The sequence below is a fragment of the Zophobas morio genome, unplaced genomic scaffold, assembly GCF_036711695.1.
Source record: "Zophobas morio isolate AGI-343-1 ecotype UQ-CSIRO unplaced genomic scaffold, CSIRO_AGI_Zmor_V1 ptg000044l, whole genome shotgun sequence".
NCBI classification, from domain to species: Eukaryota; Metazoa; Arthropoda; class Insecta; order Coleoptera; family Tenebrionidae; genus Zophobas; species Zophobas morio.
Window position 1 is genome coordinate 10751864 of NW_026972149.1, and position 12371 is coordinate 10764234.

The 12371-nt window shown below is 36.8% G+C and overlaps 3 protein-coding genes and 1 long non-coding RNA gene across 8 annotated transcripts; 2 read left to right on the top strand and 2 right to left on the bottom strand.

The window, feature by feature from the left end:
- Positions 1 to 4542: 4542 nt before the first annotated feature.
- Positions 4543 to 5289, bottom strand: LOC135141351 (uncharacterized). 2 transcript variants are annotated; one of them, XR_010282374.1, is made up of 2 exons: positions 5186 to 5289; positions 4543 to 5037 (listed from the first exon to the last, which is right to left on the bottom strand). It is a non-coding gene; the product is annotated as an uncharacterized LOC135141351 (long non-coding RNA). The 2 variants fall into 2 exon arrangements; XR_010282375.1 differs by having other exon boundaries at positions 5107 to 5197.
- A 49-nt stretch (positions 5290 to 5338) lies between these two features.
- Positions 5339 to 9516, top strand: LOC135141348 (neprilysin-4). 3 transcript variants are annotated; one of them, XM_064072382.1, is made up of 17 exons: positions 5339 to 5428; positions 5494 to 5636; positions 5687 to 5841; positions 6482 to 6562; positions 6613 to 6742; positions 6791 to 6978; positions 7028 to 7121; positions 7177 to 7379; positions 7429 to 7608; positions 7656 to 7867; positions 7914 to 7997; positions 8037 to 8175; positions 8225 to 8564; positions 8611 to 8927; positions 8982 to 9080; positions 9129 to 9205; positions 9327 to 9516. In XM_064072382.1, exons 1-17 carry the CDS (start codon positions 5364 to 5366, stop codon positions 9424 to 9426), a joined length of 2607 nt encoding a protein of 868 aa, XP_063928452.1. In that variant the 5' UTR covers positions 5339 to 5363; the 3' UTR covers positions 9427 to 9516. The 3 variants fall into 3 exon arrangements, with proteins under 3 accessions (XP_063928452.1, XP_063928454.1, XP_063928455.1); XM_064072384.1 differs by lacking the exon at positions 6482 to 6562; XM_064072385.1 differs by lacking the exon at positions 6482 to 6562 and having other exon boundaries at positions 6634 to 6742.
- On the bottom strand, positions 9458 to 11301 carry LOC135141349 (tRNA modification GTPase GTPBP3, mitochondrial). Of its 2 annotated transcripts, XM_064072386.1 has the most exons (6): positions 11156 to 11301; positions 10935 to 11111; positions 10746 to 10895; positions 10612 to 10685; positions 9796 to 10565; positions 9458 to 9750 (listed from the first exon to the last, which is right to left on the bottom strand). In XM_064072386.1, exons 1-6 carry the CDS (start codon positions 11226 to 11228, stop codon positions 9522 to 9524), a joined length of 1473 nt encoding a protein of 490 aa, XP_063928456.1. In that variant the 5' UTR covers positions 11229 to 11301; the 3' UTR covers positions 9458 to 9521. The 2 variants fall into 2 exon arrangements, with proteins under 2 accessions (XP_063928456.1, XP_063928457.1); XM_064072387.1 differs by lacking the exon at positions 11156 to 11301 and having other exon boundaries at positions 10746 to 10885; positions 10935 to 11027.
- A 28-nt stretch (positions 11302 to 11329) lies between these two features.
- On the top strand, positions 11330 to 12307 carry LOC135141350 (tax1-binding protein 3 homolog). Its single transcript, XM_064072388.1, has 3 exons — positions 11330 to 11484; positions 11621 to 11734; positions 11783 to 12307. Exons 1-3 carry the CDS (start codon positions 11428 to 11430, stop codon positions 11969 to 11971), a joined length of 360 nt encoding a protein of 119 aa, XP_063928458.1. The 5' UTR covers positions 11330 to 11427; the 3' UTR covers positions 11972 to 12307.
- Positions 12308 to 12371: the final 64 nt, after the last annotated feature.

Consider the following 12371-nt stretch of genomic DNA (forward strand, 5'->3'; position numbering starts at 1 on the left):
TCGATATCTCGATTAGTAACACAATTGTTGGTTGTGGAACAAAATATGGGATACCTTGGTGTGTAAGAATGACTTCTGTAAAGACAGATACGGTGTGACAAGTGTCGAATTTTGTATTTGTTAATGTAAAAGTTTGCGAATCCGGCCCTGTTTCGGAGGGGGAGACGCAGCGCCTAAAACGAAGCGGCACAAAGTTATCCTACGGCGTTTATGTATATATTCTGACGTTTTGCAAAATAGAGAAAATACCTTATTTTCCCCGCGTTACGTGTTACACGAACACAATACTTGGTGTAAATTTAATAATGACGCTTTTAAGAAGACGCATTTCCCCTAATTAAATTATGAGCTTTCCACGTTATTAAAATTTCACTTCTAAGAAGCTGGAACACAGTTAATGTCCCAAAAATGAACTAAATACGTCAGCAAGATTGAAACAACGAAACTTGATTAAAGCTTTTAATTCGCTCCCCGATTTACCTATTTTGAGCCGGCGTGGAAAAATTTAACTAGACCTTCGCTGGAAATAACATATTTTGGAAAGATGTTGTCGTCAAATAATAGATTGACAAAAATTGTTTTTGATCTTATTTTCTCGCATGTAAAAATTCCGAACACACGTCCTGAATTCAACTGCACATATAAGCGACGAGAATATGAAAATACATAAGGGGTGAAAAACTCGCCCTGAAAAATACGCAGCAAACATTTCGCCCTAGCAAGTGCGGCAATACACGAAAACATTGAACTTTAATGTGTCTGCTAATAGATTAAGCATTTCACAAGCGGCGGAATCGAGATAATTACAGAGCGAAGTGTATCACAACCTTATTGCTGCCGCTCAAACTTGCAACTCATAACGACGCTTAGAATGTGAGAGGACGCACAAAACATCTCCGCACCCAAGCGACGGCAAAAGAACGTCGCTCTGAAGCGCTAAAACGGACACAAAGCGAGACACAAAAAATCCAAATTAGTGTTATCCGTAATTAGTGTCCGGTAATTAAAATCTATGGCCGAAGAAAAACACGAATTTAAAAATTTAAGCGCATTTTCAAAAATTCATTTCTTGTAACGACCCAAAAATTCCATACTAGAGATGTACACAGTTCTAAGTTCAAAAGTTTGAAAATTGTATACCATCCGCCTAATGACTTTTTAATTTTTTTATTTTTTATAAATGCATTTTTGGGTCACTAAGTTTGAATTGTTGTAAATCAAGAGAAAAAACTCTGTTCCAGTGGCCCTTTGACGTTTTGCCACAGAAAATAGCCTCACAGTCTATTCTTAAGGCGATGCGTCCACCAGTGAGTACTCAGAAGCGGTGTTAAATTATAACCTATACTATCTACAAAAGCACTCAGATAAAGGCTGAGATATTAGTTAAAAATAAAAGCATTGCAGCGCTAAAAACAACATATGACAGCCAATCAGAGCCCCTCATTAATTATAAAGCCGACGAAATTTTATCGAATGATTCTTTTTGGTTTGTATGCTTTTTTCAGGTGAGCGTTTTAAGTGGAGAGTTATTTTGATTGGTGCTATTGAAATGAAATTGAAATAAGGTTATTATTCAATTATTTCACGACCAAATATATATCAGGACGACGTTTTTTACGCGGTGAATAAATGACCACTTAAGCTAATTACGTTTAAACTATATATTATAATCCGAAGAAAATTAAATAAAGCAATAAGATAAATCGGAACAACTCTCACATCATTTCGCATGATTAACGTTACAGCGACAGTTAATTTGTACTATCCTTATATTAATCAATCAATAATTTTTGCATATTTTCTCGTTTCTATAGGAATTGCAATGTTGGCATCTTCTGGACAGAATAAATTATATTACTATTACTACAACGATTTTAGTGGTGACTTATTGGAGCGACAAGTATGACATTATTCGCGTGTTTGCTTGTAAGAGGGCTTTCAGACGTAATGATAGACTTTAGTGCTTTATTAAAATGCACATGCGCATCAAAGCATAAATAAAATTGTTTACAGGAAACCAGTCGGCGCGAGAGCAAGTCATGGGTTTACCCATTAGCGTAACCCCTGGTGGAAAAGGCGGTGTTTACCGGGCCTACCTGATGGGTTAAATTAATGGTGTGTTAATAATAATGACGGCGCCGTCGTAGACTAAATAAAACGAACAACGATATGTGCTCGAGAAGGTTATGATAGTTTAAAATTAGTTATTTTTTAAAGGCAGAAGCAGCCTTTATATCAACCAGAAGTGTATACATCCGAATTACTGATATATGGAAGACATAACACACCACACTGTATATAACCATCCGGCTCCGATGGACCATTTTATTACTGTATGGAGTTACAACTCCTCACTAGAATATCAACACAGTCATTAATTAATTAATCAATTCTCGGACCTTTCCCTCATTCAACGTGCGTCGTTGCTATAAATATTTGATTCGAACTGTACAATTCTATAAAAAATAACCACACACCACACACTGTGTGTCGAGTATTTTTCCGCTCGGTTTGATGATGACCGGCACATACATATACACGGTGTCAAACACCGTTAAATGTCATTCGGATCAAACCACTCACCATTTAATTAGGAATATAATTCCAAGCAATTTATTCGTTAAATAATTAGTTACACAAAAGATTACACAATCAATTACAATTAAAAAACTGATTGACGCTTTGATAGCCATTGTTCGGCTATTCCTCCATTACACAAACAAATTAAAACTGCCATTTAACAAAATGGCTGCGACTCATGGAACGAATTTTAGAAATCGCATCGTATGTGGGTATGTTTTGACGTTGTTTTAAACGACAATGAACCCTATAGAGCAACACAAACGTCCTGACCATCACCTGCAGGTATCACGAAAGTAGCAAGTCATTTTAGTATACATTTCTGACAAGAGAGCCACATAATATGGGTATGAGTGCCGACAAAGATGTTTTATTTCTAAATTTGTGCCACTTACTATTCTGTGGAGACGAGAGGATTTTTAGCGTCTGGACAAGGCCGTGAAGACAAACGCTGATATTTATTTTTTGGTTTGTCTATGCTACAGTGATGGGGAGAAGGTCGCCAAATACTAAACCACTAGATTATTTTTGGCTACATTTTCGCACAGTCGTGTAATTTTGCCTTTACCGCGTTTGGTAATTTGACGTGTGGTCAGTCTGATGCAGAATTTTCTCAGGATTACGATTCCATCATTAATTTTCCAATATCTCTTCAAATAAGCGAGAGAAACGCCGATTCGTCTGGCCCCCTTGATTTTTTTAAATTATCAAAATTCGGCCAAATCGATCAAGCGAGATGTCTATTTCATGCAGAATTTTCTCAGGATTACGAATCCGTCATTAATTTTCCAGTATCTCTCCAAATAAGCGCTAATAAGTTAGCACTGGTTTTCGATATATTTTTTTTTTTTCTAAAAAGGAAAAATTTTGTTTGGCTTCTAGGGTAAAAGCGAGCGTTTTAAGAAGAAGATTCGGCCATGGATTCCAAAGGCTGATGAAGTTTTGAAAACAAGAAAATGTTTAACCGTGTCTCCTTCAAATAATTTCATTGTCAAATGATAACATAACCATTGTGTGCATGCGCATAATTACTTTGAGATTTCCGAGGTAGGCAACCCAATTAACGCATTGGAATACAATTTGTATATCTACATTAATAACAAATAATATCGCTTTTATAAAGTATAGTTATTTAAATATTACCTCTCGTTTATTTATTAGAAAGAAACACCGTTATCTACATTGAATTTTAAAAAGTTTCAATTGAAAACTAATAATTTATATTAGGTGCACCAACATATTTGAAAATTCATCATAATTCATTTTCGTATAAAATCACTGTTATCAATTATTATTCTTTTTTACAAAAGTACGATGTTTTTATATCTAATTACTAAGAATAAATGTTGTAACAGTAAATTTGGCAAAAGTATTCTTCTTTGTAATTTTTGAAACAATCGTGTAAAATTACAATTGTAAAATTTTTGTTCGTTGAGTCTCAGCCATTTTGTTAGATTGCAGTTTTAATCGTTTGTGTAATGGAGGAATAAAACAATGGCTATCAAAGTGTCAATCAGTTTTTTAATTGTAATTGGTTGTGTAATCTTTTGTGTACCTAACTATTTAACGAATAAATTGCCGGGAATTATATATTATATTCCTAATTAAAATGATGAGTAGTTTGATCCGAATGACATTTAACGGTGTTTGACACCGTGTATATGTGATGTGCCGGTCATTATCAAACCGAGGGGAAAAATACTCGACACACAGGATGTAGTACGTGGTGTCTTTTTGTAGAATTTATTATGCAGTTTGAATCAAATAACAGCAAGGTTAGAGAGTTGATTAATTAATTAATACTTTATGATTAATTAAGGAGAATTAGGATGAAGCCGAGATACTAGATATAATTTTGGGTGGAAAAAAAGGAATAAAAATTGTTTAGAAAGACAAGGTAAAAAGAGGAAATAAAAAAACATGCAGAAGTGCAATCAAATTGATAAATTAAGAAATCATGACTATCAATCCAAATTTTTATTGTTATCAAAACCCTTATACAATTTAGTTTTTGCGTCTAACAACTGTAAGCATAGTGGACAAATGGAGTAGCTATGTTGATATTCTAACTTATGTCTTAATCCCTGAGAAATAAGAGTAGAAACCTGTTTCCAGTGGAGGAATTGTAACTCCAAAATGGTCCATCGGAGCCGGATCGTTATTTACAGTGTAGTGGGTAATATCTTCCATATATCAGTAATTCGGATGTAGACAAATTTGATTGATAAAAAACTTGCTTCTACCTTCTAAAATTGGACTAACTTTAAATCATCATAACCTTCTCGAGCATTATGTCGTTGTTGGTTTAGTGTACGGTCGGCGGCGCCATCGTTGTTATTAACACACCATTAATTTAACTGATCAGGTAGGCCCGGTGAAGACCGCCTTTTCCAGCAGGGGTTGTGCTAATGGGCAAACCCATAGCAACCATGACTTGCTCTCGCTCCGACTGGTTTCCTGTAAACAATTTTATTTATGCTTTGATGCGCATGTGTATTTTAATAAAGCACTAAAGTATATCATTACGTCTGAAAGCCCTCTTAAAAGCAAACACGCGAATAATACCACACTTATCGCTCTTGAATTACTCGGAAAAAATACGTACGCAAAGGTAGCCGGATAAGTCACAACTAGCAGGTTCTGATCGCGCAGTGTGAATTCTAAATCATTACTAATTCGTTCTTTAAATCAAAATGACCCAGTTATTAAGTGAATAAGGTCGAATTCATCACTTGGTTCCTGTAGTTTTTGTTGTGTGAGGTTGAACTTTTGCCGACGTGACAATGGAACGAAAAAAAAAGTTCTGTTCGTGTCGGCTGGCACCTTACCAAGAAACAGGAAGAGTGAGGTAGTAATTTAATTTAATTAATTAGCAGCACGCACGCGTATTCACACCGACGTTTCGAATTTTAGGTGGTGCGTGGGACACGAGAAGGACTGGCAAACCAAGCTGAAGCGGCTGGTCTTCGTACCGATTATCCTCCTCCCGATCGTTATTTTCGTCATTTTCCTCACAAGGCACACAGGCACTGAAACCGCTGCCGACAACGCCATTTGTAAGATCGCCTCCTGTATTTATACAATATCATATTTCGCGGGTTTCCAGCGATGAACAAATTCGACCAGAACGAACTGCTGGAAGACGAAGACAGAAGAGACGTCTTGAAGGATGCCAAAACGTCGTATGTTCCAGATGTTTTGAATAACAATAGCACCACCAACGGACGAAGAAAGAGGGAAGTCACTCTTCATCAACAGAATGTGAGTACACGTGCCTAGAAAATCATCGCGCTGATTCGTGGTGTTTATCTACTTAAATTGAAAACGATCTGCCTACAGTTCGTTAAAAAGGGGCGTTCTGAGGCGCCAGAAAGTTTTGAAAAAATATATTGTGAGACTTAAAAAACTCATAATAATAATAAAAAAACATAATATAAGAAAACTACAAGAAATCAAATCAAAGTGGGCTGTGGTTTTTGCCGCCTCGTCGAAAGTTAAACTGTAATCAAACTATCAACGTTTACCAGGAAGTGTGACTATTACATATTTCAGTAGTAAATCGATGTTATATCATTTATAGACACTCAGTTCTAAGTATATAATGTATGATAACATAACATTGATAACAAAGTCATAATTGTTAATTAGTAAACAAATTGAGGTAACAATTAACATAAAATAACATGCAACTGATTGTCAAATCATACTGGGCCATGTTTTCGAAAAAAATTAATTCAATGGTAAATTGATTTTACAATCATTTATAGACACTTGCTACTAAAACAACTTAATTCTGTATTAACTGCACATGCGCCGCTTACCGTATGACTTATCTGTCGCCAAATTAATTTTCCTTTTTCGAAATTTTGTATTAACACGCCATCTAAAATTGAAATTTTAGTACACCGATTACGATACAGACAACGAATTTAATATCACTGATTATTTTCAAAATTTTGAGTCAAACACCCTACAGTGGACAGTAAGTCGTTGCGCAAACTTTACTTAATTTACAACTTTGTGATTTTTGAGTTGTCCCTTCCAACCAAGCAGGATGGAAACGGACTGGAACCCACACTGGAAGAAAGTCCAGAGATTCCCGACGAAAGCACCTTATTCTGGAAGAGCAAACTCGACTACTATCAAATCAGAGAGCTTCAAGGTATTTAGTTGCTTGGTGTGATCACAGAATGAAAATTTTCTACTTTAGCCACCACAATGAAAAAATACATGAACATTTCGTCCGACCCTTGTGACGACTTCTACGAATTTGCTTGCGGTAACTGGAATAAGTATCATAGTATTCCAGCGGATAGAACATCGTATGACACTTTTGAGATGCTGAGAGAGAATCTGGATATAGTATTAAAAAATTTATTATCGGAACCAATTGATGACGTAGGTCTATATCAATAAACAAACCATAAATAATAATGATTAATTAAAGGAGGAAGTTCACTACATGAACACCACATTTTTCAACCGTACTATGAAAGCGACCACGAAAGCCAAGTTCTTCTACAAATCTTGCATGAACGAGGGTAAATCTCCACTTATTCAAATTACCGCTTCAATATTTTTATGACGTTTATTTAGAAAGACTGAAGCAAAGGGGTGAAAAGCCGTTAATGAAATTACTTGATGACTTGGGCGGGTGGCCAATTATTCAGCCAGATTGGGACGATACGAGTTTTCAAGTGGAGGAATTGATGGCTAATTTGAAATTATACAACAACGATATTTTGATAATGGAGTGGATAGGGCCTGATATAATTAATTCGAAAAATTACATCATTCAGGTACGGAAGGGGTGAGCTTTGACCCGACGCTCCCTATCTCTATTTGTAGATCGATCAAACCAGTTTGGGTTTACCTGGAAGAAGTTACTTTCTGGACCCTTCGTACTCTAAATATTTGGATGCATATAAAGCGTTTATTCTAGCCGTTTCAACGATTCTGGGGGCCCCACTAACCGAAGCGGTTGAAGATGTTAACGATTTGATCAACTTTGAAACGAAATTGGCAACTGTATAAGTTTCCAAAAATTTGGACTTACTCTATAGTGTCAATTTTAGATCATGGTTCCTAGCGAAAATAGGCGCAACGTTACAGATTTATACCTCAAAACGAACATAGGGGCACTTAGAAACTACTTTCCTCAGTTTGATTGGGTACACTACTTTCGTATAGTCTTGGGACGGGACGTAGATCTAGAAGAACCCATTGCGTGTTACTGTATGGATTATCTATACAAGTTGTTTGACATTTTGAATCAAACGCCACCAAGGTACGTTTTTTCGTTATAAAACAACCACAAACTAATCCATTTCTAGAACAATTGCCAACTACCTGATTTGGAGATTCGTACGCCATAGAACTAATAACCTAGACAACCGATTCTTAGTGGCCAAACAAAGGTAAATTTAATAATTTTGGTTTTTCTCCAAAGTTTGTAGATTTTATTTTGTTTTATTTGGCCGGGAAAAAGCCCCTCCGCGGTGGCAATTTTGTGTCTCTCAAGTTAACACCAATATGGGTATGGCCTTAGGGAGTCTCTTCGTCCGAAAATACTTCGACGAGAATAGTAAAAATGACGTAAGTTTAAACTCTCTCTAAAGTTTGACTCTCCAATCACTTATTTCAGACTTTAGAAATGACGAAACACCTCCAGGAAGCTTTTCGTCTCATTCTTAAAGAAAATAAGTGGCTGGGGGACCACACTAAGAACTACGCCCGCAAGAAAATCGACAAAATGAATTTAAAAATTGGTTATCCGGATTTTTTGCTCGACGAGGATGAGTTGAGTGATCGCTACTACGACGTGGATGCTCACCCTGATTACTTTTTTGAAAATACGCTGAGTATATTGCGGCATTTGACTCGAATCGAGCAAACAAAAATCGGGACTGAGGTTAATAAGACGACGTGGAGGACGGCTCCTGCGGTTGTTAATGCTTACTATAGCAGAAACAAGAACCAAATCAGTAAGTAGATGGTCCGTTTTATCTACTATAACGCTTGAGTTTTTAGTTTTCCCGGCTGGAATTTTACAACCACCCTTCTATCATAAACATTTTCCGAAGTCTTTAAACTTTGGGGGTATCGGGGTAGTAATAGGTCACGAGATTACGCACGGGTTTGACGACAAAGGTCGGCTTTTTGACCAATATGGTAATCTGCAACAATGGTGGAAGGAGGATTCGATTTATAACTTCCACCAGAGGGCAAAGTGTATGATAGATCAGTACAACTCCTATATTATACCGGATGTTGATACATACATGGACGGTTTCATCACCCAGGGAGAAAACATAGCAGATAATGGTGGACTTAAACAAGCATTTAGGGTAAACAAAATATTAACATTAAGTAGCCCGATAGTGATTTGTGCCACTTCACAGGCTTATGAAATGTGGTCGAAATACAACCCAGAAGCCGACGAAACACTTCCTGGAATAAACCTAACCGGGAGACAATTATTTTTTTTAAACTTTGCTCAAGTAATAAGAAACTCAAGTTTTATAACTTTACTAATCCGTATTCCTTAGGTATGGTGTGGTAAACAGAGGATTGACACAGTTAAAAGTAGATTAAAAGTTGCTGTCCACTCTCCGGGAATTTTCAGGTAATTTATTAACACTAGAAATGTAAATTAATTTAAATTGCGCGCGCTTTGTGCCATGGCGCCATCTTCTTGAGACCGACTTGAGACACATTTAGTGCCATCTGTGATTGATTTGTTTCAGAGTGATTGGCACCTTGAGTAATTCCGAGGATTTTGCAAGGATCTACAACTGTCCAATCAATAGTGGGATGAATCCATCCGAAAAGTGTAGCCTATGGTAGAATAATTTTTTTACAAGAAGTAACTAGTCAATATTTTGATATACATTTAATACTTTTGTAAAAAATAACTTCAATAAACTATTTCTAAGACACGTCTATTTTCCTATGCAAAAGTCTTTAAAAATCACATCTAGTAGTTGCTCTGTGGTTGTCACCCCCACCAAGTGGCCTAGGTGCCTTAAGGCTTTTCTCAAATGCTCTGCCATTAAGACGGTGTCACTGGAAGTTGTGAGAAAGGTAGACAAACAGCTAAGACACTGACTTAAGTGTTGTCTGTGCCTCATCTGATTCATGCTAGGATGGTCTTCTGAAGGTTCTCCACACCTAGACAAACGTGTCAAAAGAATCAAAACACCACACGATACTTACAAAATTTTCAGTTTTTGTGTCATACTATCAACGAGATTTGGAACCCCTTCTTCGTTTTTACATGACAAAAAGTTGATATTTTTGTTGTCAAAAGTGACTTCAGTTTGGACTAGATCCAGTTTATTGAATACTATAAGACAATGTTTGGTGAATAATCCCTCAAATTCGTACTTTTCGTTAGAAACCAAATCACTTAAACCAAGTTTGTTTACATATAATTTAAGAAAATCTATAACTGTACATGAAGTGTTACATTGTACCCATTGTAGATACTTTTGACTATCTACAACAAGTATAACCAGATCAGAATTTTTGTAATTTTGTAAAGCCCTATTGATGCCTTCTTTTTCAATAACATCGTGAGTTTCCTCTCTTAAGCCAGCTGTATCAGCAAGAACTAGTGGATAACCACCTATATTTAACGTGACTTCTAAAATATCCCTTGTGGTGCCTTCAATAGGGGTGACAATCGCAGCCGGTCGCTTACACAACAAATTCAACAAACTGCTTTTCCCGACGTTTGGTTCACCCAAAATTACCGTCTTCACCCCAGTCCGCAACAATTCTCCTTTCCTCCCGTCCGCTAAATGACTCTCAATTTCGTCCTTTAACTGCGTTACGTCAGACACAACTTTTTCTAACACCCCTTCATCTATTGTTTCTGTTTCTTCAAAATCAATATGAGCCTCTACATGAGCCACTGATTTCACCAAAACCCCTCTCCATTTATTGTATAACTTGCTCAAAGCACCTTGTGTTTGCAAAAACGCCTAAATTAATGAATGAATGACACACTTGGTCAAATTTTCAAGTCACCTGTTTTCGCTGGAGTTCAGTTTCTGCCGCCAATAAATCCGCTAGACCTTCAACTTCAGTCAGATCTAGTTTCCCTAGAGGCAGTAAAATATATGTAATGACTTAAGACACTTCATTGTCTGGCTTTAATTTACCATTGAAAAAGGCTCTTTTGGTAAATTCCCCAGGCTCAGCTAAGCTACACTCTGAAACAGTGGACAGCGCCTCCAGTACTGAATTAACGACAGCCAGTCCTCCGTGAACATGAAACTCGCAACTGTCCTCTCCAGTGAAGCTGTGAGGGCCTACTTTAAGTTAGTATAAACCTCAATTATGTATATAACCTGGGAACCATAAAATGAGGCCTTTATCTAAGGTTTCTAGGGTTTGGGGGTGTTTGACGCTCCGTAAAATCGCCATTCGGGGTTGAGGTGGATGAGACAGTCCTGTGAGACATGTTAAAGCGTTTTTAGTCGCCGCCCCCGAGACTCTAATCACGGCCACCCCACATTTACCCTGACCTACAAAAAATATATATAACTATGAAAAATCAAGCGACTTTTACCTGAGGATAACGCAAAAATCGTGCTACTGTGTCTGATTTGTGGTTTTATAAGTCGCAAAATTCTTTTGAACATTTTTAATTTCGAAGTTAGGTTAAGTTCCCCCACCCGGCATACCACATGGGGGAGATGGTGATATCAGAGGTGATATCTAGGGACTTTCACGTCGTATTGGTGTGGTTACCATCAAGGACATTCGAGTCATCTGGTTGGTGTCAGAGGCGTTCAAAACACAGTGTTATTTTTTTGAATTTTATTACTAAAAGAAATCAAAATGTGTGCGAAAATGGCATTTCAACACCAAGCTGGAACGGCTATGGAGTGTTTGAGTGTAAGTAATTCGTTTCTTGGGGGTGAGTCAAATGGGCGTTGTGTTTCTGGGAAAATGGTTAAGTGTGACTCATTAGCATAATGCACTAGCAATAATCACTGTTTATCTGTACTTTATCTTTTATCACTCCGTTTAGATACCTATAACGCTACATAAAGAGGTCGACGGGGATACGATGCGCTGCGGCTTTAAAATTGGTGGAGGAATCGACCAAGATTTTCACAAGAGCCCTCAAGGATACACTGATAACGTAAATAAAAAAAATTGAAAAAAGTACGAACTTAATGGTTTTTTGTAGGGGATTTACGTTACAGAAGTACATGACTCAAGCCCCGCCTCTAAAAGTGGTTTAAGAGTGCACGACAAAATTTTGCAGTGTAATGGGTACGATTTCACCATGGTCACCCACAAAAAGGCGGTCAGTTACATTAAGAAACACCCGGTGTTGAATTTACTAGTGGCCAGGAAAGGCGTCACATCAACATAATCACTTAAATTTACACTAAGTTTACTTTTAATTTGTTCCAGTTACCAATAATTCCAATATTTTAAGTGATTTAGACTTAAGTAAGTCTTAATGTAAGATTTATATGTTTGGATATCAAATCTAGTGGATTTCAGTTTATGGCAAAGTGTTGTTACATTAATTATAGGGCTATTTGAAGTTTTTATTTGAAAAGTCTATGTGAAGTGTTAGTGGCTAGTTGCTAAGGATATATTTTCAGTCAGTATTGCAAATGGTAGCACTGCATCAATGTCTACTTGCTTAAATGGATTGCATTCAGCATTTAGTCGCTCAATAATTAAAAAATCTATTTGCAAATTAAGACTTTTTATTTCAATCAGTAATGAAAAACCTCCTTTACACTTTTTGCTCTATTTCTAAA